At 38.4% G+C, this 27,732-nt stretch overlaps 1 protein-coding gene and 1 pseudogene across 3 annotated transcripts in view; one reads left to right on the top strand and one right to left on the bottom strand.

The window, feature by feature from the left end:
- Positions 1-24,515, top strand: part of SREK1 (splicing regulatory glutamic acid and lysine rich protein 1) — a 32,050-nt gene extending 7,535 nt beyond the window's left edge. The window contains exons 1-11 of one of the 2 annotated variants that reach the window (XM_080933781.1): positions 448-4,105; positions 4,391-4,515; positions 6,161-6,325; positions 6,799-6,977; positions 8,010-8,140; positions 8,990-9,104; positions 12,894-13,013; positions 13,346-13,654; positions 17,102-17,197; positions 21,260-21,404; positions 22,293-24,515. In XM_080933781.1, the coding sequence (XP_080789907.1) occupies positions 4,444-4,515; positions 6,161-6,325; positions 6,799-6,977; positions 8,010-8,140; positions 8,990-9,104; positions 12,894-13,013; positions 13,346-13,654; positions 17,102-17,197; positions 21,260-21,404; positions 22,293-22,445 (1,485 nt within the window). In that variant the 5' untranslated portion in view covers positions 448-4,105; positions 4,391-4,443 and the 3' untranslated portion in view covers positions 22,446-24,515. Of the gene's footprint in view, positions 1-447; positions 4,106-4,390; positions 4,516-6,160; positions 6,326-6,798; positions 6,978-8,009; positions 8,141-8,989; positions 9,105-12,893; positions 13,014-13,345; positions 13,655-17,101; positions 17,198-21,259; positions 21,405-22,292 lie in introns of those variants that run through there. The other variant, XM_080933780.1, reaches the window with a different exon arrangement.
- Positions 19,536-19,919, bottom strand: LOC308433706 (ORM1-like protein 2; annotated as a pseudogene). Its single transcript has one exon. The product of its transcript is annotated as an ORM1-like protein 2 (transcript).
- Positions 24,516-27,732: the final 3,217 nt, after the last annotated feature.

Below are 27,732 nucleotides of genomic sequence, written 5' to 3'. Positions count from 1 at the left end.
TAAGTTTTTTCTAGAGTCATTCATATATAACTGGATGTTGATTTTGATAGTTTTAATGAACAATTAACTTAGAGTACTGACTGGCTTATATACGTACATTAAATTTTTTTTTTGCTAGACAATAGTAACTAATTTATAGCATAAAAGTAGCCATAAACAATTTAATGGGCTTTTTATATATAACTTAAAAAACTTGTAGTTACTAGATTTATATTAAAATCATTAGTTTATCTGGAGTTTGCTATACTTTGGGAGTTTTATGCTTTTTTCAGAATGCCTGTTTTGGAATGTTAAGAGCATTATAAGATATAACTTCTCCCAGAATGGCAATTTTGAAATTCCAGAACAGGAAGTTCTGGTTTCTTTTTTTCCCTCCTAGATAAATTTGAAAGCATATTTCTCATGTTTAAGGGATTAGAGAAGATAGGGAAGATAAACGTGGTTAAAAGTAAATTATTTGTCAAGTATCTTTTTATCTGATATTCTTTAAGAGAACAGTGAGCCCTGAGTTGGGGAGTAAGATGAGAAAGGAAGAAGTTTTAATTCTACAAGATCCATGCTATGAAATTGCACAGGAAAAAAATCTTAAACTAGAAATAGCAGAAAAGTGTATAGTGTAGACTTTTATCATTACTGATTTTGAAGGAAGAATTTTAGATCATTGTTGGAACCTTGCTGTAATCCTATACAATCAGAAACTGATTTGTAAGAAACTTTCAAGGTTATGGAATTTGGGAGTCTCTATTTTAATTTGTTTTACTTTGTTGATTAAAACAGTCAGCTATAACTTTAAGCATTTTTAATGGTACCATTTTGCAAGAAAATGTTACTATTTTTGGACATGAAAATCTAAAAATTTACTGCATTTTTTTATTTGTACCTTAATAAAGTATCTTAAGGTACCTTAATAAGATATCAGGAAGAAACTGATACACATTTTTTTAGTTAGGTTTTTTTAAATATAGCTGATGACTTTTACAGCTTTAAGTTCGATTATGCACTTCCAGCAAAGAAGTACTGCATTGTTCTATTAGAAAGGGAGCAGAGGAAGAGAAGCAGATGAAGACAGGCTGCCGTGGAGGAAGCTCTAAGAGGAGGTGTACATGGCCGTGTGTGCTTGGACACTGTTGCAGCCTTCAGATTGTAGAAGCAGCATCATGGTGTAAACGAGAAAGGCCATCTGAAATATTTTACTAGATTTTTCAGTTTATTTCAGTTTGCTGGCTTTTAGTTGAGACAGTAATGTGAGAAGAGGGTGGAAAAGTGGTGTTAATAACCATTGAGCAGGAACTACTGTTAATAAAGTGTGCCATTTTAAATAAAATATACCTTCATTATACTTGTCTAAATATGACCTTCTTGTTACGTGCATTTCAGATTTCTTTTTATGAATGTTAACATTTAGAAAAAGTAAGATCAACGTAACAGGTGTGAGCCTAATCGTCAGTCATAACTTTATGTCCACATTTCTGGTAGATGGATTTTGAGTATTAATTTGGTTTTGTATGTTTTCTCTATGTGATATTTGTGCATTATTAGATGACTAGACTGGCCAAGGCAGACCTGGTACACTTGCCTGAGTTAGGCATTGTTTGCCATGCCACTAAACCTGCCGCCAAGTGAAACACCTTCATGGGGGATGAGATCGGAGTCTGAGCCGCAGAAGATGGACGCCCTGTCTCTGTTTTTATTGTTTTGCTTTAATTTCATTTCTTTTTCTTTTGTCTCTTTTTTTTTGTTTTGTTTTGTTTTTGTTTTGTTAAATCTTTCACTTAACTTGAAATGAGCTGGTTTTTCAGTTCTTTGTGAATGGTATTCCATTAAGAGATCGTAATATATTGTAAATTTATGGGGAGTGATTAAGAGCTCAGCCTTGAGATGAAGCAAACTGTCTTGCAGTAAGTTAGAGTGCAGTGCTGTGAAGATGCTCAGGCCTTCTTTGTAGGTTGCTGAGGTCCATTTTGATCTTCAGACATTAAAACACGAGAATCTTAGGAACATTTTCTGATGCTTATTTTTTTTCCAAGTGTACACCTCTCATAAAAACCAACTGATGGCGTATAATTTTTGTCCTTCCCTGGACCTGTAGGCATATAAAACCATCAAGGAAAATAAGTACATTTCTTTTCCCATCTGCAGGTAGGGGGAGGTCTTTGTCTTTTATTACCTTGGTCTGATGAAGCCGTTTGTTGCTTCTGGGGAAATTGGAGAAAATGCTCATTATTTATTTGCATGCTTTTTTTGTTTGCTTGAATTTTTGTGGTAAACTCTTCAGAGGTTACTAGCTTTGTAAGTGGATTCTGACGTGAGGACTCATAGCAGTATGAGAGATCTCTGCCTCAGTTTTCTTTGAAGTGTAGTTTGGGGAAAATGCTTGTTTTACACTTCTACATGCTCCAGGGGAGCTTTAAAGGACACATTTAACAGAATTATAGTTTGGAAATAGAACAATGGAATTTTTCTTAAGAATATCTTTAATAGAATAAGAGAAATAATAAAGTTACTAATTTTTAACAGTGTATTGTAATGAGGTAGGGGAAATCTGATAGGCCACTAATACATAAGACAGAACTGAGGCCTCATAATACTAAGTAATGAGCTTGGTTCATGTCTGTATAGTCTCTGTACTATATGGACATCTGGGTTTGGTCGTTGACAAATGACACATTACTAGATTGCAACTCAAGTGACTAGATTAGGGTACTGAAGCAGAGATGGCAGTCATTCGTTAAAGCTGTATGTCTAATAGATAAAACAAATTGATAACTAATTAAATAGTATAGCATATATATATGGGCATATATAGATAAGTAGTAGCAGTCATTGTTATTTTCTATATTCAGAAAGGCTTACCTTGGTATCATTCTGCATGTTAAGAAATTTGTTGTCCAGAATTTAAAGTAATAATCTTTTTAAAAAGTTAGTTAAATTTAAATGCTGTTAAATTAGAAAGAATGCACTTACCAAAGCCACTAAAGTATAATTCTAATTTTTTTCTGTAGATAAGCTAAAACCAGTATCTAATGTTTTAAATTACAAGGTGAATTCTATCCGTGCTTTGTGCTCTTTCAGAAAAGATGGTCTGGATATTTACTTCTGTGCACCAGGTTGTTATAAATAGGATTTACCACTGAAACAGGCAGAGTGCTTTTGAAAGTCTACCATCTAGATTTCAGCTCGTGATGTTTGAAAATGCAATTTTAACACTTTTAATGAATAGAAATGGTAATTTATATATGCAATCAAGTTTGAGAAATATATCCCACTGCCCCTTTTTTGCTAAGAAGATAGGAAAAATGTGAAAGTTTTTAGTCTTTGTCAAATTGCTTTAAATTCAGAAACCAAATATGGCAGATCATGAACTTTAAAATAAATTTTTTTGTTTTTTTAAATTGCAGGCATTTTTCGTAAATGGTTTTACTATTACTAAAAAGTGGTTTTACTATTACTCCTGTTAGAAAATTATAGACTTAATGAGAAAAGCATTTGTAGCGTTAGTTACTATTCTCAGATAAGTATACATAAGCTGCATCTACAGTTAGTGTTTTAAGAAGTTTCCTGAGACTGGGGAAATTTTTGTTGCTTCAGTTTCTAATTTTTTATCAATTGCCTAAGGCATCTTTAGGACTGGGTTCTCTCTAGGCATTAGTTGGTGTTATTGATGAATGGGTGTGGACCTTTTTAAAGCTGATTGTGTGTTCAAGTTCTCTGTTTTCTTCTGTTTATTTGAGATTGAGTGGAGTCTTTTGGAGGGTTATCAGAATTGTTTGCTTCTCAAGTAGGTAGCTTCAGTAACAGGATACAGACACTCTTGGAGCAAATTTCAATTCGCACATATTTTGTTTTTTTCTTTTTCTTTTTTTTTTTGTTTTTTTTTTGTTTTTTTTTTTGTTTTGACTAATTTGGTTATTTGCCATTTCTGGGGATTAAACTTTAAAAAATGTTCTTCTTTTCTGTATCTGATGTTCTGTGTGCTATTAGTGACGCAGCCAACACGAACGGTTGTCATGTGTAACACAACTTTCGATCACCGCGAAAACAGCGTCCTGGGAAAGCGTCCATGCTTGATATCGTTTGGTTCATGAACATTAAGTTTCCAGTACAGGTGACCCATAGCTCAAAGTGTTAAATAATTGTCTACATTATTCAGTTTTTAAAATAATGTTCCATTAATGAGATTGTTAGTCTTTGAAGTTTTGCTCACTTTTATTTTTCCTAATAGAGCAGGATAAAAGGAAAGCCTTATGTTCTTATTTGTTTCTTTGTATGGATCTGATAGATAGATTCATTTATTATTATTATTTTTAAGTGCAAGGGTAATTGTAAAATTATAGTATAAAGTTGGTGTGGTGTTTCTGCTTTTCATAATATTTGGAACTTGCCTCTGCAGGTAAAATCCCAGAAGAAGCCAAAGCCCTTTCTTTACTGGCTCCTGCTCCAACCATGACAAGCCTGGTTCCTGGTGCAGGGCTGCTTCCCATACCAACCTCCAGTCCGCTGACGGCAGTGGGCAGTGTAAGTCCTCCTGACGGGGTGAGCAGTGGCCTCTGCAGTAGGCTGACTAAGGGGCGAAACGTCATCCTTACTTTGTTTGGTTGTGTTTGGTGGCAGCCATTCAGAGTCCGTGTTTAAACGTTTACCTCACATCATTGCAGTTGATGTCACTTTAGGAATTGCTCTGAAATAATTGGGGGCTTGTTCACACTTGAAAATTCAAGTAGGAGACTCTTTAGATAACGCGCTTTAGATAACACAGACTTGGAGGCCCAAGATCACTTCCCAGTTCAGGAGGCTCAGAAGGACTAAGTCCATTTTAAGGGAGATGAACTTTGGTAATAGAAAAAGCATTTCAGAGAAGACTGAGAGAGTGGAACAAGGTGAAAATACAACAGAATCCTTACATATTTGCTGTGTAGAATTAAACAGTAATTAATATCTTGTGATTTCTCAGTGAAAGAAAGAGATAGCCATTGTTTTTTCATATGGCTTTGGTTTTTTTGTGTGAGAAAGATTCTGGTCATACTCTGTTTAAAGAGGGCCATTTGTCAGGCAAGGACTGACTTAGCTTGCCAGTGTTTCATGGGTGTGTGCAGACTTCATGACTGTGGTGGTCAGCTTGTCCTGATGATAGATGTGGCTTCTGAAACTGAATCTTGTACAGCATCCTGCTGTGGAGACCATGGAGCAAGATGACTCTTAATTCAATTTCTGTGCTTGAGGAACTAATGCTACTCAGTTTGGGTGGACTGAGTGAAGGGAGAGGACTAGGTGCAGATGATTGCATAGTTCACTTCACAAAAGGCTTTTGAAACCCCGAAATTACTGTCTGCAGTGCACACATACTAGAGTAATGACGGACTTGAGTCCCATCATGTGCATATTTCCAGACGAGGCCAAGCGTCCTCGGCTGTGTTTCAGTACTGCTTCTGCAGACAAGTGTGAGTGTAGTGAGTCTGTTTGGTGCCATTTTGGAATTCTGTTTTGTGTGTAATTTGTTCCTTCGATAATTCCCCCCTACACAGTGCTTTAAACCAAAAAAAAAAAAAAAAAAAAAAAAAACAAACAAACAAACAAAAATCAATATGATGAAAATGTAGAAAAATTTCATTTTTTGTTTTGTTGGCCATGTATTCAGTGTTTATGAATCAACATACATTAACCGAGGAACCATCTGACAGAGAGGCTGAGTGCTTGATGGACATGCTGTATCGGCAGGCTCCAGGAATTCAACCTTATGTTAGATCTCACTGCAGATGGTTGTGAGCTACCATGTGGTTGTTGGGAATTGAACTCAGGACCTCTGGAAGAACAGACCTTAACCTCTGAGCCACCTTTCCAGCCCCACCTACTTTACTTCTTTTTGAGGCATTGGCTCAGTGTATAATAATGCTGTTTATGGTGATCACAGAATATAACTAAACTGAGCATTGAAAAGTCCTGTTCATTTTTAGTATCCATTTAAAGGTAGTTAGATATCCAGGCATTTTAAAAAATGTTATCTGAAAACCTAATGTTCAGATACATGTAGCTTAAGGGAAGGATTTCCCTTTCTCCTTCTATTCATGTTGAGTTGATCTGATCTACTGGTAGCAAGATTAGAGAACAGTGCTGTGGACACCAGTGAGAACTTCCTCGTTAACGTTTACTTTGTCTTTTGTAGCTTGGTGTTTCACTCAGCAGTTTGGGAGCTATACCGGCGGCAGCACTGGACCCAAATATTGCAACACTTGGAGAGATACCACAGCCACCACTTATGGGAAATGTGGATCCTTCCAAAATTGATGAAATTAGGAGAACAGTTTATGTTGGAAATTTGAATTCACAGGTAACTCAGAAGAAACTGAGTGACAGTAGCTGCTTATTCTTAAAGTTTCTGTTGATAAAGTATTATTTGCTTGTTTTTAAACTTTATTATTAGCATATATTATGTAACGGGTTTCGTTATGATGTTTTCACATGTATTTTGATCATATTCACCCCCCCCCGTCCCTGTGGCCCCTTTCACTCCCACTGATCCCTGTTCTCCCAGCTAGCCCTTTTCTGCACTGTCTGTCTGTCATCTATTTTTATTGGACATTTCAAATGTTATCCCCTTTTCTACTTTGATGTCTTTCTTGGAACCCAGTAAATTTAATGGGGCTTGGTTATGAGGGGCACAGGACAGGAGCATGGCACCTGGTCATCGCCTCATCACTGAAGAAAATGCGCCTCCCTCCCCTGCCAGCACTAACTGCTTTTCTTCCCTGACTTAGAAGGGAAAAGGAGTAACTGTATTAAAATGTCACTCTGCTTCCTCAGACAACGACAGCTGATCAACTGCTTGAATTTTTTAAACAAGTTGGAGAAGTGAAGTTTGTTCGGATGGCAGGTGATGAGACTCAGCCAACTCGGTTTGCTTTTGTGGAATTTGCAGACCAAAATTCTGTACCAAGGGCCCTTGCTTTTAATGGAGTTATGTTTGGAGACAGGCCACTGAAGTAAGAAATCTTCAAAAAAGAAATTCTAATGACTTAGAAAAAGCTGTAAAGTGTGTGATTTAATTAAGGCTTTAAAAAATAGTAATTGGCAATTTGTGGAAAGGAAGACTGTTAAACAGAAGAGAAATACATGACACTGACCTTAAGACCTGTTTCTCTTTTCATGTTAATCGTTTGCATGCTATACATGGTGGTTTCAGTCATGTTTCTGTACAGTCCTTTAAGTCAGGTTTGCTTTGTGATGATTGCAGGTGAAGGGCAGTTTAACTAGTAACTGAACTTCAGAGTTGTTGAAAATAACAACTTGGGTAAATTCCAAATCCTAGGAAGAAAATAGTCTCAAGTATTTAGAAGTGTTTTAAATCAGACATGGTGAGTTTATCTGCTCATAACCACCCTTGTTGACAAAAATTCATTTCACCTTTTAGATACTCAAGTCCAGAAATTGTAATTTATGCAGATAATTGAGGTGAATGTGATTTTTGAGTTTTGTAGATGGATCTCTTAGTTAACAGTTTTGGATTTTGCTCTTAAATGATCAGTCACTGTTGTTATTGGGTGCTCAGTCTCCTCTGTGGAACAGCAGGTGTGTCTGTGTGTGTCACAAAGGGAGGTTTACCAGCTGCTCTTCATTTGTGACTCAGACATGGGACAGTGTTGAATGAAACGGTCATGTGGTCAGCCTCCCCTGGTCCTGCTGGGATATGCAGGACATTAGCACAACCTGAGGGTGGGAGTGTCCATCTTAATCCTGATGACCACTCGTAAACTTGTAATGGTCTGTTTAGTTGTTGAAGAAGTAAGGTAGACTTTAGTTTTTCTTCGTTTAGCAGAAAATAGTGGTAGGTAGAGATGAGAGATTGTCATTTTCTAAGGTTACTTTTGGCTATTCTGTATTTAGCTATTTTTATTTCCTATGTGCTGTTGAAATATCCTCAGATTTATAAACATGTATATCATACTAACATTTAGTTGTTTCATGCTTTATAAACTATGGTGTGTGTTTGTGATATACTAATATTTTTAATTTAGAATAAATCACTCCAACAATGCAATAGTAAAACCTCCTGAGATGACACCTCAGGCTGCAGCTAAGGAGTTAGAAGAAGTAATGAAGCGAGTACGGGAAGCTCAGTCATTTATCTCAGCAGCCATTGAACCAGGTAAGGCCACAGTGTTGTTGTATAGCACATAGTCTAAAGACCAGAGACTCTTAGAAGTGCAAGGAATTTTAGGATTACACTGCTCAGTTCCTTCAGTGTACAAATCAGAAGACTGAAACTCAAGACATAGTAAGTGGCTTACTCAGAACAACTCAGCACAAACCACTTTGCCCTCATACTGAGCTGTGCACTTTAGTGTTAGTGAGTGTACTCTGTGAAAACAGGTCAGTGTTGAGGTGCTTTGCGGAAAGCAGAATGTGAATGTTTCTGTGAGGCTAAAAAGGAAGGAACAAATGAATAAAATGTTAAATGTAGGCGGGTTGCCTTTCCCTCAAAGTTTTAATTTTAAGACAAGAGAAAAAGCATCTAATTTAGAAAAAAACAGATACTGAGTTTTGCCAGATTAAAGGAAAGCTCACTCATTTTTTTTGTGTTGCTAAATACTTTATAAACTCCACTCTAAAATGTCTATGTGATTTCTTTAATTAGATTTCCTAAATTAATACTTGGAATTTAGTTTCAAGTCTAACAAAAGTAATGCTGGAAGGTCTTAGCCTCACTGTCATAGGAATTGCAGACATGTTTTAATCTTACGTTATGGCAGCAACAAAATACTACGAACAGCTGTTTATAATCATCTGGTTTATATGTACTGCTGCAGGGTGGCTGCACTCAACGAGTTTATGCAATGACTTTCTTGGATGTTTCTGAAGGATAATTGCACAGGAGGAGGATGTACAGAGAGTAGGCCCCTTGCACTATATGTGGTATATTCCACTTGTGCCTAATTATTAACTGGGATCTTTAATTGTTCTGAGCTTACGCTGCAAAGTGGTTTTTTCCTCCCAGAGTCTGGAAAGAGCAATGAAAGGAAAGGCGGTCGATCTCGTTCCCACACTCGCTCAAAGTCCAGGTCTAGCTCAAAGTCCCATTCTAGAAGGAAGAGGTCACAGTCAAAGCACAGGTGAGACTCTGATGTCAATGCTCAATGTTCTCTCCGTGTTGTCTTCCAAATAGTTAAGCTGCCAACGCATCAGAACTCAGAAGTCTCCATCGTGTCTGCTGATCTGTTCGTGTGCTGCATGCTTGTTGTTAAAACTGTTGCTTCGATGAAAACACTGTAGCTGAGGGCTACACCAGTGCTGCCCCATCCCGTTTCCCTTTCTGTGTGCTCAAAAGAGAGCATTTTTCCTAATTGATAATTTTTAGTATTTTTAATAATTTTTGGTTTTAAAAACGTTCTATTTGCATGTGTTTTATACTTGAATTTTCTTTTTCAAACTAACCTTGTCCACATATGTGACAGAAAGTGTTTGATTCTGTTGTGAGCAAAGCTAATGGTGGTCATATTGCTCAGGCTACAGTTCTCCTTTGGCCACCCTCTGGCCTGAGCTCCAGTGCTGTCCTCGTGTTCTTTTTGTTCTGTTTTTGATCATAATTTCAGTATTTTAATTTTTTCTATGTAATTGCTTTGTGTTTGGTGCAAAGGATACCTCAGAGTGTAAATTGCAGCATGTCCTTGAGACTCGTGCCTGAAGTGTAGTGAGCCCTTCAGAGAATGCCAAGGGTGTGCGTGCATGTGTAAGGTGGGGATTGAAGGGGGCCTCAAGGGAAGCCTCACAGGGATCATCAGCCTACTTTTTCTCTGCTGATTAAGGAGATTATAAGATGGGATAGGAAAATAAAGAGGGTTTTCTTTTGTAAACTATACTTCTAGCCCTCTTTAATGGTATGGTTCATACATAGTTTACAAAATCTTCTTTGGGGGCTTTGGTGTCTCTGAGCTGAGTTTTGCAAGCTCAAAATCAGGTTTCTCAACTTTAAGCCAGCATGGTGTACATAGTAGATACCAAATCAGTCAGACCAACATAGCAAGACATTGTCTCCAAATCACCCAGAATGTAAGAATAGTAGGAGCCAAAGTTAGAGCAGAAAGTAGAACAGTTACAGCAGTTTGGAGACATGGATGGATGGACGGATGGTCAGATGGGTGGACGGATGGACAGATGGATGGCTGGATGGATGGATGAATGATTGCTTGCCTCACGTTGACAGGATAATGAAGATCAGAGAAGTATGAACATGCCCAAGAGTAATAAACTGGTTTCCTAAGTCTCTTTTTGAGTGGCTATAAAGGACATCTAAACTCTTAGGCTGAGAAAACCTAAAACTTGTCCATTAACATTGGTTTCTTTGATAATATGTGAAACTTTACATGCTTTTAAAAATTAGGACAATAACTGAGTTATCTATTTTATCTACTGCCCACTTTTAAAGTCCTTGACTTTACATACTGTTTTCTTCCTCTAAGAGTTTATTATATATTTTCATATGGATGTATCTGAGGCTAAAATTTGAAATTAGAGGCTTTTGGCATGCATGTACACATGCAAATATACATGTGTCAATAGGCTTTACACGTGTATATTGAAATACACTTAGGCTAAAACAAGAGAAAACGAGTTTTCTCTAAAATAGAGGCATGGAAGTCTTGATTAAAGACCTAAGACTTGAGGGTTTTGATCTGAAAGAACCTTCCTACACTTTCCCCACTCCTTAGCTGATTTAGTAGGACCCAGCAGTGTAGATTATAATGTCATGTGTTTCTAGGCAGAAAACTTCCCATGAAAGTTTGAGTTCCAGTCAATTCTTAGAGAGCAGGAGACATCTTATTGGATAATGGGTGCCAAAGAACATATAGTAAACTGAGTAAGTTCTCACCTGCTACAACACATAGGATGCTTATAGTTTGTAGCAATTTGTCGTACATTTTACAACTAGAAGAAAGGAGCTCAAAGTCTGCTGTTAGTAAAAAGATGGTAAGTGCTTAAGGAGAAGGGCGTTGGTCACACTGACTTTGATCACTACACTTTGTACATGTGTGTGCCACTGTCACACTGTACCACAGAAGTAGATAGACTTACTGTGTGTGTTCATTAAGAAGGGCATCTCGATGTGTACACCATCCCCTCCCTTTCCAATCTCCTTTGATGGGAAGAGGGAGAGAGGCTAGGATTTGAGGAGGATATTTCTGCTTTGCCCAGATCTTGTCATTTGTTTTATTCATAGAGTTAGTGTTGGGAAAGAAGGGCATCTCTATGATTGTTGTATTTTAGGCTACATAGGCTTAACAGATCAGATTAGGAACTATAGGAAATGGTGTTTGAATGGAATCAGTTAATAGTACAGTTGAGCTTTGATACAGTGTGACGGTAAGTTGCTATTTGTCATTTAACTTGACAATAATTTTAGACAGTTTAAAATGAACTATATGTAAACAAATTTTGGATAAATGAAAATGTACTTTATAGTAAGATTTCATAGCAATTAGGTGTAATCTAGGGATGCTTCTGGCTTTAAAGCCCATCTCAGACTTTTTTTTTTTTTTTAAAACCTCTTTTTATAGGCTTTGTTCTAATTCATTTTACTAAAACATGACTATCGGTGGGGCTGCTGAGATAGCCCAGCAGGTAAAGATTATTTCCATCAAGCCTGGAACCTGAATTCTATCTTTGAGACCCAAGTTAGAAGGAAAAACCCACCCTGCAAGTTGTTAGACCTTCACATGTGCCTTGGCACTTACATTTCGCACACATACACACTCTAAATAATGTAAACCAAACCCACAACCATGATGGTGAATTTTGTATGTAAAGTATCCTGTGGAAAGCTTATATATCCCAGGCCTCTTTGGAAGAAAGATGAAAGTTTACCTATATGTTAATTTAAACATTGGCTCAGTGCCAGGGGCTATAAGGCACTTTGCAAACGTCATCTGATTGAGTCATAACCATGGGAACTGTAGCTGGGATTCAGACTTCAGAGGAATATGGACTTCTGGTATAAAATGGGGGACTTAGCCAGAGCTCACCACTTCTGTATTTAAGTTATGTGTGTGTGTTCTGTTACACTTTAAAGGAAATTGGTCTTTTTGTTTTGCTGTAGTGTTGGGGATCAAATTCAGGGTATTACATCTTGTACAAACTTCCACTGAGCTACATTGGCAACCCTATTTAATATTTTAGTAAAAAGTGCCTAGGATATTTTATTATGAAAAAATAACTAAAAATATACCCACTTATTTCATTGGGGCCTCCTCAGGATTGAAATAACAACTTATATTTTTCTGGGGATAGTAGAGTAATAAAGATTCCTTTTGTTGCTGATTAATTAGTTATAAGATAAAGACATCCCATCTGACGTTTGGATCTGATTTCTATGCTTCATGTGTTACACTGTCACTGTCACCAGTACTCTTCCATAGATAGTCTATTAAAATATTTTATCCATGTGTTCTTTGACAACTTTATTACTTTCTTCCTAATATTTATTGCAACAAAGAGTGCCTGGCCCCGTACATATACCTGCTCCCTCAGGATGAGTCACAGCTAGTTTACATGGAAGCCAGGAATTAGAGACAATCTGGGATGTGAAAACGTGGGCCAAGGGAACAGTCTGCAGATCTGAGGCATGTGATGATATGATGAAAAGGAAAGCTATCCCTGACAGTAGGCAGAGAAAATAACTATTCATTTATTTTTGTTTTGTGTTCTACACAATATAATATAGCTGGTACGTTTTCTGGTAATTTAATTTTGATGAAAACATAGAAGGGTCATTTAAAATATTAATAAATAGGATAGGTTTTCTAAATGATCTTATTTGAATATAAGAATTCTTAGCTTTTTTGGGAGTTGAAATTCTGAGGATAAGTTTTGATATCTTTACAATTTATTTATTTATTTATTTTTAGGAGTAGATCCCATAACAGGTCACGTTCAAGACAGAAAGATAGACGTAGATCCAAGAGCCCACATAAGAAACGCTCTAAGTCTAGGGAGAGACGGAAGTCAAGGAGCCGGTCTCGGTCACGGTAAGTTCTGGAGCCGTCACAGAGAGTTTACATTTTATCTCTGTTTTCACTTATGTGAAATTGTGGTTCAGGTTTATTAGAAATAAGGCTTTCTCATTGCTTTAGCCTCTAAGATTAATATTGATTGCCTCTGAAGCAAATTAAAAAAAAATAGGCCAGTGTGGTTTAGCTCAGCCTAATTGCTCCACTTAGCACCTCAGTTACACAGAAATTTTTATGTCTACTATAGTCGGTGCAGATGATTTTTTTTATTGGTAATTGTTCAGAAAGAGAGGTTTCTTCTTTTTGAGAGAGAATTATTTTAGCCAAAAATTTCTGTTTGTTTTTTTAAGGGACAAGAGAAAAGATACCCGAGAAAAGGTGAAAGAAAGAGTAAAAGAGAGAGAGAGGGAAAAGGAAAGAGAGAAGGAAAAGGAGCGTGAAAAAGACAAGGAACGGGGTAAAAACAAAGATAAAGACCGCGAAAAGGAAAAGGACCATGAAAAGGAGCGAGACAAAGAGAAGGAGAAGGAACAGGATAAGGACAAGGAGCGGGAAAAAGACAGATCCAAAGAGACAGATGAAAAACGGAAGAAGGAGAAGAAGTCTAGAACACCACCCCGAAGTTACAATGCATCAAGACGATCTCGTAGTGCCAGCAGGTTTGGTGATACATAACTTCTGTGCGTGCGTGCAGGTGCACATGCATGTGGGTGCTGGTGTGTGGAGGTCATAGAGTGACATTGGATGGGGTTCATTGGCCAAGACAGTTAGCCATGTGGACCTGCTTGTCTCTGCCTCTCCAGTACTGGCATTAAAGATGCATGCTACCACGTCTGCTTCTGTTAATCATGTGTTGTGCCTTTCCACATGGGTTGTTCTGGGAGTAGAACTCGGGGCCTCATGCTTGCGTGACAAACGCTTTACTGACTGAGCTATCACTGCACCTTGCTTAAACTTTAGCCAAGAGTCACTGATGCGTACATTTTTAACTGAAGGGGGGGAAGAGTACCCTGCAAGCATAGTAGTTAGTATCATTTACCCTGCATTATCCAGTGAGCTTCTCTTCAGCAGAGGGATTACTACATCATTGAACCTTCTGGACAAAATATTTGGACACACTTAGCTGTGTTTCATAATGCAATATTTAAATTTGGTTGATTTTTACTTACTATTTTTCTTAGAGACTGGCATATGATTGGGAAAATGTTTTTGAAACGCCTATGTAAAAGTTCTTGTGTGATAGTTGACTTTGAGACTTTGTTGTCTCTCTGGACTGGTGTGGTAAATCTTAGCATGTTTCGTGATTTCCAGAGTCATAGTGTGATTCCTGTCTGTCAGCTAATTTAACTTTAACTTCCATTATGCTCTACGTATGATGTTAGAGTATTATTCTCCTTTGTTAGTTTTAAACATTAGACCTTTTCCTCTTAGGACTATTTTTTCCACTTACTGATACACTGCCACCAGGTGGCAGCATGTCGCTGTAGTAACAGCTACATGGGAATCTTTCTCAAGGTTGTTTAAACCCTTTATCCCTTATTCCTGATGATACTATGATGATAAGTTATGCTTAGTCTTTTGAAAATAAATGTTTCAATAAATTTTAAAGTTGGCTTTTTATTGCATACAAGTTGATAAATGAATAAACTTCCTAGTTTGAAAAATGTTATTTTACAGCTACTTTTTGTATGCTAGCCTATTAAAAGATAATAAAAGCTAATTGCAGTGTTCTTTGGGTGCTGGTATAACAGGTCAAATCTAGTTCTTAGTTGACTTGAATCTTACCTTATTTACTCTTTCTAGCAAGGTTGTGAGACTGTTAGACTGTGGCAGTTAAAACTGGCTCAGAGCCATGAAGTTGAAAATAGTAACATAGTCACAACAGGCTCAACATAGAAACATTGACCCACTTAAACAGCCTGAGGATCAGCCTAACCTGGGACCCCACCCTGTTTGCAAGTGATTTTGTTGGTCATGTTGTGGGTGCCTTCATGTTGTTGTGCACCCAGATGCTCTGCTTCACAGCATTCAGTGACTGGAATCCGATTTAATTAGTGACATAAGCTCATTTTTCCAGCGAGTCTGAAATGCTTGTTGGCTTTCTTCCATTGTGCGCTCTTACTCGCTCACCTGCATCCTTCCTCCCTCCCTCCCTCCCTCCCTCCCTCCCTCCCCCCCTCTCAATTGTTGGCTCGCTTACGCTCTTGCTTGTGCTCTCACTCATTGAGACAGGGTCTCTGTAGCTATCAATATAACTCAGAAAGGTCATGTGACTCTCCTAAATGCTTGGATTAAAGTGTGCACCACAGTGCCTGTCTCCTTTTATGTTTAAGGGAATTAAAAGGTTCAAATTCAGTCCTGAACATATTCTTGAACTCTGGGACCTACAGACCAAATGAGCTGGGCAGAGTTTGTTAGTGACTGACTTTGTGTGCACACCAGTGTTCAGCAGCAGCTAGTTTGTTACGATTTAGTAGGCCCCTCCTTTTCTAATGTTCTGATTTGCTCATTGAATGGGAAACATTCTAGCTGCTCAAAAAATCTATTTTCATGCTTTTATTTTCAGCACTGTCTTCTAATCTGTATTTTCAAAGAAAGTTTAGAATACTTTAAACTTTAAATTTGATACTTTAAAAATGTTGAATGCTTAAAAATTACTGTTATAAAAGGGAAGAAAAGGCAGAGAATGTTACTCAGTGCTTTTCTACCATGTGTGAGTAGGGTTTGATTTCTTTTATATTCTGTTTTTGCTCTCCACAAAAAAAAAAAAAAAAAAAAAAAGAAAAAAGAAAAAAGAAAGAAAGAAAAAGAAAGAAAAAAAAATAGAATCTTTATTAGTTGGCACACCTGCTGTGTGTCAGGCTCTGTTCTGGCACATTACTGGTGTTAGCCTCTAGACCCAACACAACCCAGGAAGTCTGGAGTTATTGGCTATGAATTTTCTTTGTTTTATGAAAGAAAACGAAAAGCAATAGTGAGGAGAACTTGAATTTCAGAAGATTGATGTTTTGGTTGTATGGTCAGTGGTTCTGAGAAGTGTTTTGAGACAAGGTCTCACTGAACCTGAAACTCATTTTCTGCCCCGGCTGGCTAGCAAGTCTCCCAGGTCCTCCTGTTTCTGCCTCCTGGTGCAGACCTGCAGGTATGTGCCGCTCTGCCTGGCCCTTTCCATGGGTGTTTGGGCAGCAAGTACTTTATCCACTGAGCAATCGGCTCCAGCCCTTATCAGAACTTCTTATATAAGATTATTGGCTATACTAATCATTTGATAAATGTCTTCATACCTCATCCCTTGAGTTGTGGATGTGATGAAGTTTATTGACTCTCAGTCACTCTTAAATATGATGTAGTTTGAAATATGTATTATCTGTTAATGTTAATTTTTTTACTAATTATTTCTTTATGTAAATTTCAGATTTTAACTACTTGTATAGATTTGTGCATTAATTTTAAATAACTGGAACAATGGTAATGACAGCAAGCTAGTCGGGAAGGCAGTTTCTCAATACGTTGCTTATTTTGCCAGACTTGTTACTCTGTTAGAAAATCTTTGCAGCAATGCAAGAGAGACAGAAGCACGGTGGTGGGAGGCATTTTAGTTACTAAGACTTGAGCCTGAGCCATCCTTGATATTTCTCCATTCGAAAAGTTGTTCTAGTGAAACCCATCACTTTGTGTCCTAACTTGAAGAATTAAAAAGAATTTAAAGTATGCCACATGAGAAGGAGATTGTTCTCTATTCTCTCCTGAAATTTTAGATGATGATTTTTTTCAGCGATAACTGTATGGTTCATAATTTGATATTCACTAAGATCAGGTAATAAAGCATGCCTTTAAAAGAGTTTAATGAGCCTTAAGGGAGTAAAGGAGTTAGTGGCTCAGGGCAGAGCTTTGTCTGTCTTGTGGGAGGGCCTGGATTTGATCTCCAGGATCCCTTTAGCCGTCTCCTAATAAAAATAAAAACAAGTTAGGCTGGTAGTACAAGCCTACAGTCTCAACACTGAGGAACCTGAAAAATTAAAAAAATAAAATAATCAAACTTTATAGTCTGAACTGTCCTTAATTTCAGTTGCTGATTTTAGAAACTGATTTGTTTTGTTTTTTAGGGAAAGGCGGAGGAGGAGGAGCAGGAGTTCTTCCAGATCGCCAAGAACATCAAAGACCATAAAAAGAAAGTCTTCTAGGTCTCCGTCTCCCAGGGGGTAGGTGGATGCATCTGGCAAAAATGTAAAGGGGGAGCAGGAAATAAAAGTTTCTTCTTCAGCCTGTTTTTTAAGTTTTGGGTTTTAAATGGCAGATATATTGTGTTCTTCAGAATACAAATTAGTTTTTAAACTATCAGCTCCTCCACTCTGTCCATTTAGGAACTGAGCATCGCAAATCTCCCCGCTCCCCAGGTTTGTATAGTTACAAATGGAGTGTGTAATTGTTTCCTTGGATTAAAAAGTCGACTAGAACAGATAGGGTCCTACCTTTTGTCATTCTTCACTATAAGAAATGTGTGTCTGCAGTGGTGAGAGAGGAATCTCTCCATTTCGTTTTATGCTGCTGGGACTTCGGTTCTGTGACAGTGCTGTTTCCTTCTTCCCATGCACTGTTTACATCAGCTTTTGTCTGTTTCTTTTTACAAAATTAGGCAAAGGTATTTTCCAATTTTTTTTTACACAAAGACTAACATGTTCTTGTGTACTTGTGTGAGCAGTGACTATACCCAGGTTTCATTGGTGTTTGCACACTAGTAGACCAGAACACCCTTGAACTTGTGGTGATGAACTATTATGCCTATTAATCTATTATTATTGTGTGTGTATGTGGATGTGCATGGAGGGGCATGTATGTGCCCCAGCTTGTGTGTGCAGGTGAAAGGCTGTCTTTTTGAAATTAGTTCTCCTACTGTGATGTGGGTTCCAGAAATGGAGCTTGTGGTTCAGGTCACATAGTGCGTGCCATTACTCTGACCCCTTTAGTCGGAGCTTTCGTGTATTGTGAGGCCATTTCTGTATATGCTTAGAGGTAGGATTCCAACTTCCTTCTTTGGCGTTTTAAGGTTTACGTTTTCTCAGCACCACTGTTGAAAACAGCCATTTTAACTGAATGATGGTCTTGGCACCGTCTTGAATCATCTGACCTGGTGTGCAGGTGTTTATTCTCAGCTTTTCCACAGGCCTCCGTGTTTGTCGGGAGGTAGTACCGTGTTTGCAGTTATTGTAGTTTTTTAGTCATTTTGAAATCAGAAATTGTGAGTCAGTTAACCATGTTCTTTTACTTGTACAAATATTTATATATTTATTTGTTTTGTGTGTGTGTCTGCCCGAGTGTGTATATATGTTCATAACGTGTGTATGCAGGAGCCCGTGTAAGTGAGAAGATGATATCAGATTCCCTGGAACTGGAGGTTTTTGAGCTGCCATGTGAGCGCTGGAAAGCAAACCAGAGTCTTCTAAAGCGCACTGAGTGTTCCTAACAGCTGTGCCGTCTCGCCAGCCTCAGCTCGGTTCTTTTAGAAGTCATTGGGCTATATGGAGAGCCTTGAAGGTGTCATACAAGCTTTAGGACATATTTCACTTGTATCTGTGCTGATGTTGTCAGTGGTGTTTGTGGGGTTGCACTGAGTGTGTTGTTCTGGCTGATATTTTAGTCTGGCACTCAGTCTTCCCAGCCAGCGTGCCTCTGTACAATCTTTCACTGGTGGGCTGCACTAGTTAGCGTAGTTAAATTGATTGTATTTTCTTAGAAATGTAATTTTATTTTTAATTATATGTTTGTGTATGGCTTGTGTGTGTGAGCACAATGCCTGCAGAGGCCGGAAGAGTGCAGGGGGAGTTACAGGCAGTTGTGACCTGCGTGATGTGGTGCTGGGACCTAAACTTTTCTGGCCCCTGCATATTATTGTTCATGGTGTTCCTGTGTACCATTCTTTTGATTTTTATCCCATATTTAAAGACATACAGCTCACATGATGACACTTTGTTTTGAGGCACTTGAGAGGTTTTTTGGCCTTTTGTTTGTTTTGCTTTGCCCTGTAAAGTTTCTTACAAACAATTATAAATATTTTTTTTGTTTTATATATTTAGAGTTGTAGGTGTAACTAGAAATTTCTTTTAACGTAGAATCCACCCATATTTGCTTTGTTTTTTTTGGGGTTTTTTTTTTTTTTTGCTTATCAAATTTCAGCCATAACTGAAGGACTTTATTTTAAGAAAAATATACAGCAAAACAGAACTTGAAGTTGGTGGGTTTAGAAGATAATGGAGAAAAATAATCACCAAAAAAGCCCAAACATTGATGGCTTCCTGCCTGATAGAGGAGGGTGATTGGCAGGCCCTAAGCTCACCCACCTTTCCTGATCCAGAGAATCTGGACGCTATTAAGGCTGGGCCCAGGAACCCCATTTCCCAGTTTCTTCCTTCCTGGAGTTTAGGAAGGTTTATCTTCTCTCTCAGGCTTCCACGATACAGAAGATAGTGTGGAGAAGGGAAAAACGTTATATATTAGTTCCAGTGCCTTCCCTCAATGCCTGCAGAACGATCAACCCACCTTTCAGTATCTGTTGATTGCAGAGAGACGAACCCCATGGAACTGGGGCAGCTTAGGCAGCAGTGCGCTGAGCAGCGAGGCAGTGTTGGTGAGGAAGTGAGCGGCATCGGTCCAGTGGGACAGGTGCACTAGTCCACAGTCCATCCGTTCCCAGTGTGCCAAAAGCCGAGCCTTTCCTTGGTTGGGGGTCTTAACAGATTTTTTCATTGACTATATGTAGGAAGATATACATTGCCAAATTATGAATGACGGTGGTCAGAGTCCAGACAACAGGAATGCTGAGGAGAACCACATGAACCCACCAAGATGATGTAGCCAGCCAGATGCCCCAACTGTTCATCACTAGGTGTTGGGGATTACTTCCCTGTGTGCCACCCCCACATTCATCCTACCACAGTGAGGGATCAGGCAGGAGTCCAACTCAGTTTCCTCATTACCCCTGACTGAGCTTGTTCCCCAGTTGTCTCCTGGAAAGCCAAAGTCCCCTGAAGTCTTGGGAGTGAAAGGGCTTCTCGGCCTGGGGCAGTGCTGGCTCTTACACCTGTGGTCTCCAGGGAGCGGCCGACTTCACCCTCTCATATTTACTTCTAGTATGTAGTCCTTTCATCTAAAAATAAGCTGGGTCTCTAGGCCAGTTCTCTTTTCTCTGTTATTAGAATAGCATGTGCATCTTGTGTCACCTTGCCAAATGGTTAGGTGGTTGTCCCCAAAGCTCTTATAAAATACCATTTTCCTCAGTGACCTGAATGAACAGGTTTTCATTTGTTTTTGGATCTGTTTCATAGTTGTCCTCATTTCCAAAACTACTCATAAGAGGGAACTGCTCATATTTCTGTGTTAGAGCCATCTTGGCCAGATCAGGAACAGTTAGGGTTTGCAGGTGGTTTGCATAATTTCCCCTATAATCTTAGGAGTTTGTGATTTTTTTTTTTTCAGTAGTGCATTTCATGTGTTTTAGGTTTGGCTTTGAATTGTTGGTTCCTGTTTCTAACACTAGATGAGGTGGGCAAGGAGCATAGTAAGTTACTTGGACTAACATCTACTGTAGCTATTCTCCCTCTTCTGATTCTCTATTTGTTTTTCTTTTTTCTTCTCTGTTAAAAATCATGTAAATCTCAGAGACCAAACTCAGGTCATTATGCTTGATGTCAGCTAAGCCACCTTACTGGTCTTTTTTTATTCCCTCTCAAATGGTCATGCATTAAGTTGAGTGTTGCCTATGAAAACATTATACAACAGTACATGGCATATTCAGAGAATTAGGAAAAGAAAAAATCCTGTAGGGGTTAGGGATTCAGTGGAAGTGTTTCTATTACTAGAAAACAAAACGTCTGTGTTTAGGTGCAGCATTTTCCTACATACTTTTCATATGTGGTTTAGCAAATCTGTGTATAAGGAGATTTGCTTATACATTATAGTTTTGGCTGACTGTAGTTAGTTTTTTATCTCATCCTCTTTCCAGTATATTAGGATATCTTGAACATTTAAAAAGTAGTAAATTGACAGTACCTAGTTGTGTCTTAAAGGAACATGTGGTGGTTGCTGCTGAAATCACTTTAGCCCTTAATGAAGCAGAGGGTGGAGTAGGTCAGGTGGAGGACCTGATTTTGGGACTGAGCCAATCTGGTGAACTAGCGGCTTATTTGCCTGTGTTAGGTAAGGATACTGTCGAGTATAGACAGTGGGGCTTCAAATTCTTAAAGGCAACTCTTGCATTTTCAATATAGCCGAAATAAGAAAGATAAAAAGAGAGAAAAAGAACGGGACCACATCAGCGACAGGAGAGAAAGAGAGCATTCCACCTCCACAAAAAAGAGTTCTAGTGACCGAGATGGGAAGGAGAAGGTGGAGAAGACTAACACACCAGTTAAGGTAAGCCTCAGCCAGGGCCTGCACGAGAGAGAAGCTGCTTGTGCAGAGCCCTGTGCACTAGTGCTGTCCATACTTACTGCCTTTGAAGAGATGAGAACCAATGAAAACTTACACAGCTTAATTCCTTATTTTGGAGAATCAGTAAATAACACACAAGGAGAATATTTTAGAATCTGGTTAACAAGTGTACTTTATTCTCAGCATACATTTGAACAAAATTGATGAGACTGTTGTCATAGGGTTTGATGTGTAGCACATAATTGAAACCAAACTTTCTGATACAGAATTGAAAACTAAACTCCCCAATTAAGCTTTTTCTTGGAGATTGTAAGTACTTGTGAATTAAGTTAGTTCACTCCTTGCTATCTTGTCATGTATGATTATTTGGAAATAAGATGCTAGAACTTTGATACTGATGGGTTTGTCTTCATCAGTGACATCAGCAGTATTATTGAGCATGAATTACATTTTAGGCATTCTTCGTTCTCCTCTGATCCTTCCTTGGCCTGGGTGCAGAATTTGGACTTCTTTTCAAGGCTTTTCTAGGAGGAATAGTGACTTCTTGTCCATGTTCAGTCATTTCCTGTAATGTATTGGAAAGCTCTATGGCCTTTTTTTTCCTTCTTTGTTTATTTTGTTTTATTTTACAAGGCTGATTTTGAAGAGCTAGAATTTCTGTTTACCTGTTGTATTCTGATTTTTGTTAACTATAAATTGTCTATCTTTTGTGGGGAATAACATACAAAGGACAAGTTGATACGTGTTCTTGCATGTTTTTTTAAGGAAAGAAAACAGTGCAGGTTTATTCACAAAAACCAGTTACATTTAGCCACAGTTACAGATGATTATCGGGCATGATAGTAAATGTGCACTTGATGGTTTTTGCAGGAGAAGGAACACAGTAAAGAGGCAGATTCAACTGTGAGCAAAGATGCGGATGAGAAGGACTCTCCAAGGACTGAGGAAGAAACTAAAGTACAGCACAATGGGAACTGCCAGCCAAATGAAGAGAGCCTGTGCAGCAAGGCTGACGCTCTGTAGGCCTGCCCGCTCTTATCTCTCCTCCACGGTGGGATCAGACCCAAAGCTTTCAGTTCGAAACAAGGTGTACATGGAGAAAGGAACCCATATATGGTAACTAGAGCTTTTCCAGCTATGAGATGACGTTTTGGACATCTTGTTACTGAGCACGGCCATATGGAATTCCAGATGTTACCCAAACTGACTATCTTCGGAAGTCTGCATTTCCATGGTGTCTGCCATGATTGTCATGTGGTGGGTGCGTCAGTGCCAGAAAAGCAGAGATCCAGAGTTGAACTCTCCAAGGAAATGAGCAGTGGAGGCTCTTAAAAATAATGTTAATTACTGAATTTTGTATTGTTTTACTTTTTTAAAAAAAATTTCAATATATACAGTTTGATGATGTGCTTGAAATTTGTGCAAATATGCATACACTCTTGTAAAGTGCAAAGTATGTAAGAAGTTTTTAACACTTACTTCACAGGGATTACAATGATTGTGGTAAATCCTCACTATTGGGTTTTCTTTTGCTCACTGTTTTGGACATCAGTTTTTCTTTAAAGCAGTTTCACAGATTAACATTGCTCAAATAAGTGATTACAAACCAACTGACTGCATGCTACTGTTCTTCGGAAGGAGAGCAGCCGTGTCGAACACTAATAATGTGTTCCGTGTTTAGAATCATTGTCTGCCATAAAATGAGCGTTTCTGAAACTTCCTTTACATTTCCAAGCTCATGAATGCTATTGCAGTGTCTTGTCAGCTGTAGGTGGCAAAGATGCCCGCATAACAAGGAAACTGAGTTTTCAGAGATGGGCAGTTGGAGCACAAGCTGAAGCTTTAGTGCCTTCTACAATGTGTAGTGTGCTGTTTTCTAGGGTTTTATATGTGCTAGTCATTCGTGCTTCATTTGGAATCTTGAATTCTGTATTCTAGTCACACCCATTGGGTAGGGTTCAAGTGGTGTGTCAGAAGCACTTAATTCAGATAAGAAAAGGAAGTCCTGTTTACAAGATGTGTGGAGGTTCAAACAATGTGGTTTGGGGACCACCAGTTTTATACTGTGACGATTAAACAGGAGACATGATCAGAGGAAACCTACAAGTTGACTTCATTGGATGATGGCCTTAATATTATCTTGGAGTCATTTTCTCCTAATGATGTAGAAATTATACTTAAAGGAAGGACTAGGAGCATATGGAAAGGTATTTTATGTTCAATGATATGCTTACTCGAGTTGAAAAGACACAAGGTCATCCATCAGTCTTAGGCTCAACATTTTGCAGAAGGTCTGCAAGTAATAAAACAGTATCCGTGTTACGGTTTTCTTCAAAACTGTACATTCTAGTTAACACAATATTCATTATTGTTATGTTTCCAAAGCAAACAAAACCCCAGTTTTTATTTGCAAAGGTTATTTGAAAATCAAGTGTAATTATTTTAACAGAACTTAATACAATCAAATTACTCAGTTGCCTTACCTCATGAAAAGTTATTTTCACAGATTTAAAAAACCAAGTAGTACTTTAGTGTCTTGGTTTCAGCGTGAGTCTCTTTTCACATTGATACTGTCGGAACTCTAATCTGAAGGCTAGAAAGGCCCTTTCTGCAAATCACAGAGCTTGGTTCAATTATGAAGCTGCTTAATCATCTTCAGGTGTTCAGAGTTACTGTGTGTGTGTGTGTGTGTGTGTGTGTGTGTGTGTGTGTTTTCTTTTTTGTCACTGTGTACATTAAACTTTTGGAAAATGCTTTACTATGTAAAGTATAGATGGCCATTTTAATCATTTAGCCACATACGGTTGGCTGATAACAGCTTATTCTGATACAGAAACACTGGGACACCCGTGGAGAGATTGTGAAGGAGTGTCTCACTGGAACCGCTGTCTTATTTATGAACTGTAAGTAGAATAGAGCAAACGTTGGAATCCTTGTTATTTTTTAGTACAATTTCTCTAATAAAGTTGAGTATTTTAGCGGAAAGAGTCTTCAGTTTCTATCCGCTCTGGTTTTGTTTGCCATGTGGACGGTGTTGGCATGGCTTGTGTAAACCTTTGCAGTGTTTCTAAAACAGCCCTTTAAAGTTAGGGCATTTCCTCTCCTGGACAACTGTTAAGATGTTTTCATAGTGAAAATTAACACAATTCCTACTGCTAATTACCTTTCATTCAGATACTTATTTTGCTCAAGTAATCATTAGAAGATGGTTTTAAAACTCAGAATGAGTAGGGATACAAGAGACAGTGAAGTCAGTGCTGTGGGATCTGGCCTGGCTGGTGTGTGGGGTGAGGCTCTTGGGGAGGAGGGCACACCTGGTCTTTGTTTTGGTTCCTTTACTGTTTTTCACCTAAGATAGATGCTGTCAGGAGAACTGGGGGGGGGGGGGGGGACCAGAACCATCTCCCACTGACAGCTACTGTCGTAGGTCCCTTCCTCTTTCCAGCAGAGGAGGGAGATACTGTGGATAGCGACGACCGTGTGCGCTCTGAGCTCATAGAAGTGCTAACCTGGTGACTTTACAGTTAAGGACCACAGCAGGCTTTTAATTAACTTCCAGTGACTATTGCTGTAGTTGCTCTTTTGATCTTAATCTGGTTAGCTAGGACTAAAAGACTACCCAGCCTGTAATCTTCTCCATGGTTAGAATTCTTTTTTAAAAATACATTCAGTGTTTATTATGTGTTTATTTTTAAGTTAGAGGCTTAAACTTTGATAATGCTCCATTACAAATTAAAAAAAAAGTTTATAATCAAGATGGTTTATTATTTTTTTGGTCAAGAAAAATGTAAAATACTAATATTGTCATCCTTCTGTTTTTGTGCTTTCATTTTGAAATTCAAAAAAGATCCAACATTTTATCTAGACCTATCTTAACCTGTGAAATTATTTAAACTTAAGGGTTATGAAGCTCACTACTAGGCTTTAAAATATTTTCAGTTTACAGTGCATCACAGAGTGCAATTTCATTTCATGTTAGTTGAGTCAGCAGCTAGAACCAGTCTTTTTGGAGGGATGCATTGAGTCACAGGAATGCATGAGGGATGCATCTCTGAGCCATGGAAAAGAGGATTTGAGTGAGTGGTCTATACATGGAGCCATGCTACAGCAGTGTCCACTCTGTGTTTGCTTACCCAACTGAATGTTTTCTCATGTTTATTTGCTAATATGCACTTAAATTATTTTCAGACTCCTATATTTAATGCTCTTCAAGGGATTTTATTCCTATTTCTGGAAGCAGGAATCTAATAAAAATATAGCAAAATAACCTTGTAAAATAAAATTCATTTCCTCCTTTATTTGTAGGTCAGCCTTTTGTCTTTCATTGTACTCTTAAAAGATTTCACCCAGGGAGTGAGTGATTAGTCAAAAACTAAAGCCACTTACTGCTTCCGCTTCATTTTTATAGTCCAGGCTCAGATTATAGTCAGGCTTATAGTTTCTGGAATTGATATGTTCATAGTTAATATCTTATTTATTTATTTTTTCCTTGCTGTTAAGGATTGAACCCAGGGCTTCACACCTGATAGTGTTCTATCACTAAACTGCAGCCCAACTCAACAATATTATAAAAGTAGGTTTTTAATCTTGCCTAATGTTTTAAGCTTACTGGCAGCTCACATTTTAATTTGGAAAATTGCTAGTTTGGGAGAGATGACATTTAAATTCCAGGGTTGAAATAGAGTAGCAGTTTCTCTTCTTAATTTTTATTTGACATTCCTGACTATGTAAGTTCAAATTCATCAAACTCACTGCAAGAATTGTAGAATTCCACAAGTAAATGGTACCAGTAGGCAACACATGATTGGGAAATAACCAGGGAGCTTACTTCCATACAAGATTAAATATACTATGTAGCTGTATAGGTCAATTTTGTAGTTTACTAGAATGGTACTGTAGATCATCAAAAGGAAAGTTAATGCAAGCATATGATATTGCCTGAAGTGTGAGTCTGAGTACTTTAAGTGGTATTAGTGAAGAGGTACCAAATGATGCTGCTATTATGTTGCTATATTTTTAATAAAGTGAAAATCTTGAAATCCTTCCACTGTTGAGTAGTAATTTCATCTTCTAAAACAAACACTTACATATTGTAGTTTTTTTTTTTTATATACTGAAATTTGATTTGCTCTCCCAGGCTTCAGAAGTGACCACCCAGACAGATTTTTGTATATTGGGCAATCCTGTCATAGGGTTAACTAATAGAGGCTTTCCATCCCAGGCCTTTGGTGGTATTCTATGTGACAGCTGCTGTGAGTCCATTTTGTTCATGACATCTTCCCCGGAGACTTTTGTGTAGTGATAATTGCCATCATATCTGAACAGCAAGTGGAATGCTTTCTCTGATTTTTTTGAGAAGTTCAGTTTTCTCTGTGAGGTCAGTGTATTGTCTGCTTGGGGAGGCCATTGAAGTCAGATGAAGCAGTTAGCCACAACTATGTCCTTAAGATAAATTAACCAGGGCTGGTAAGATGGTTCAGCCAGTAAAGGCATATGCCAAGAAGCCCAGTGACCTGAGTCTAGTCACCAGGACCTACGTGGTAGGAGAGAACTGACTCCCAGAGTCATTCTCTAATCTGTGCCGTGCTGTGCGGGCAAGCTGTTGATTTTTCTGTCATGAGTGCCCTCTCAGGTAAAGCTGGCCAATTTGGTTTTCCAAAGGGTTATGCTACATCTGCGGAGGTGGAGAGGCTGCCTAGGAAGCTTGCTGATGGCAGAGACAGGCCACGGTATGTGGCTCTTTCACGTGACGTCACACAGGGATTCGAGGTTGACAGAATGCTTTGTTTAATGTATCAGTCACACATACATATGTACACACACACACACACACACACACACACACACACACACACACACACACACACACACCCTACCTTCCTTTCCAGAGCTTCAGTCTGCGACTACTTGATAAAACTCACTGAATATTATAATACTAGATAGCTGAAGCTGTTCTTCCTACAGCATGTGGTTGTAAGTGTGCCCCGCTCTTCAGTTCACCACCACCACCCATGCTAGTTCTGCCACATTCACTCTGACACCTCATTCACCTTGGCAGGCCCTTGTTAACTGTTGTTTGAGTCTTGTTTAGCCTGGCTGGGTTTGAACTCCTGTCTTTGCCTTAGCCACTTACCCATTGTGCCAGCCCCTCCCCCATGTCTCTACTTGCCCTTTGTCAGGAATAATTGTAGGTACACAGGATAAGTTTCTCCAGCAGAAAGGTAATTGCAATTCTGGAGGGAAGTCCATTTCTGTAGACACTTGGTCTGACCCTGAGTTATTTCAGTGTATGTTGCTACTTAACCTTTAA

Source organism: Micromys minutus (assembly GCF_963924665.1).
Source record: "Micromys minutus genome assembly, chromosome: 20".
Taxonomy (NCBI): Eukaryota; Metazoa; Chordata; class Mammalia; order Rodentia; family Muridae; genus Micromys; species Micromys minutus.
Note: the sequence above shows the minus strand (reverse complement) of the source record. Positions and strands in the feature narration are given on the sequence as shown.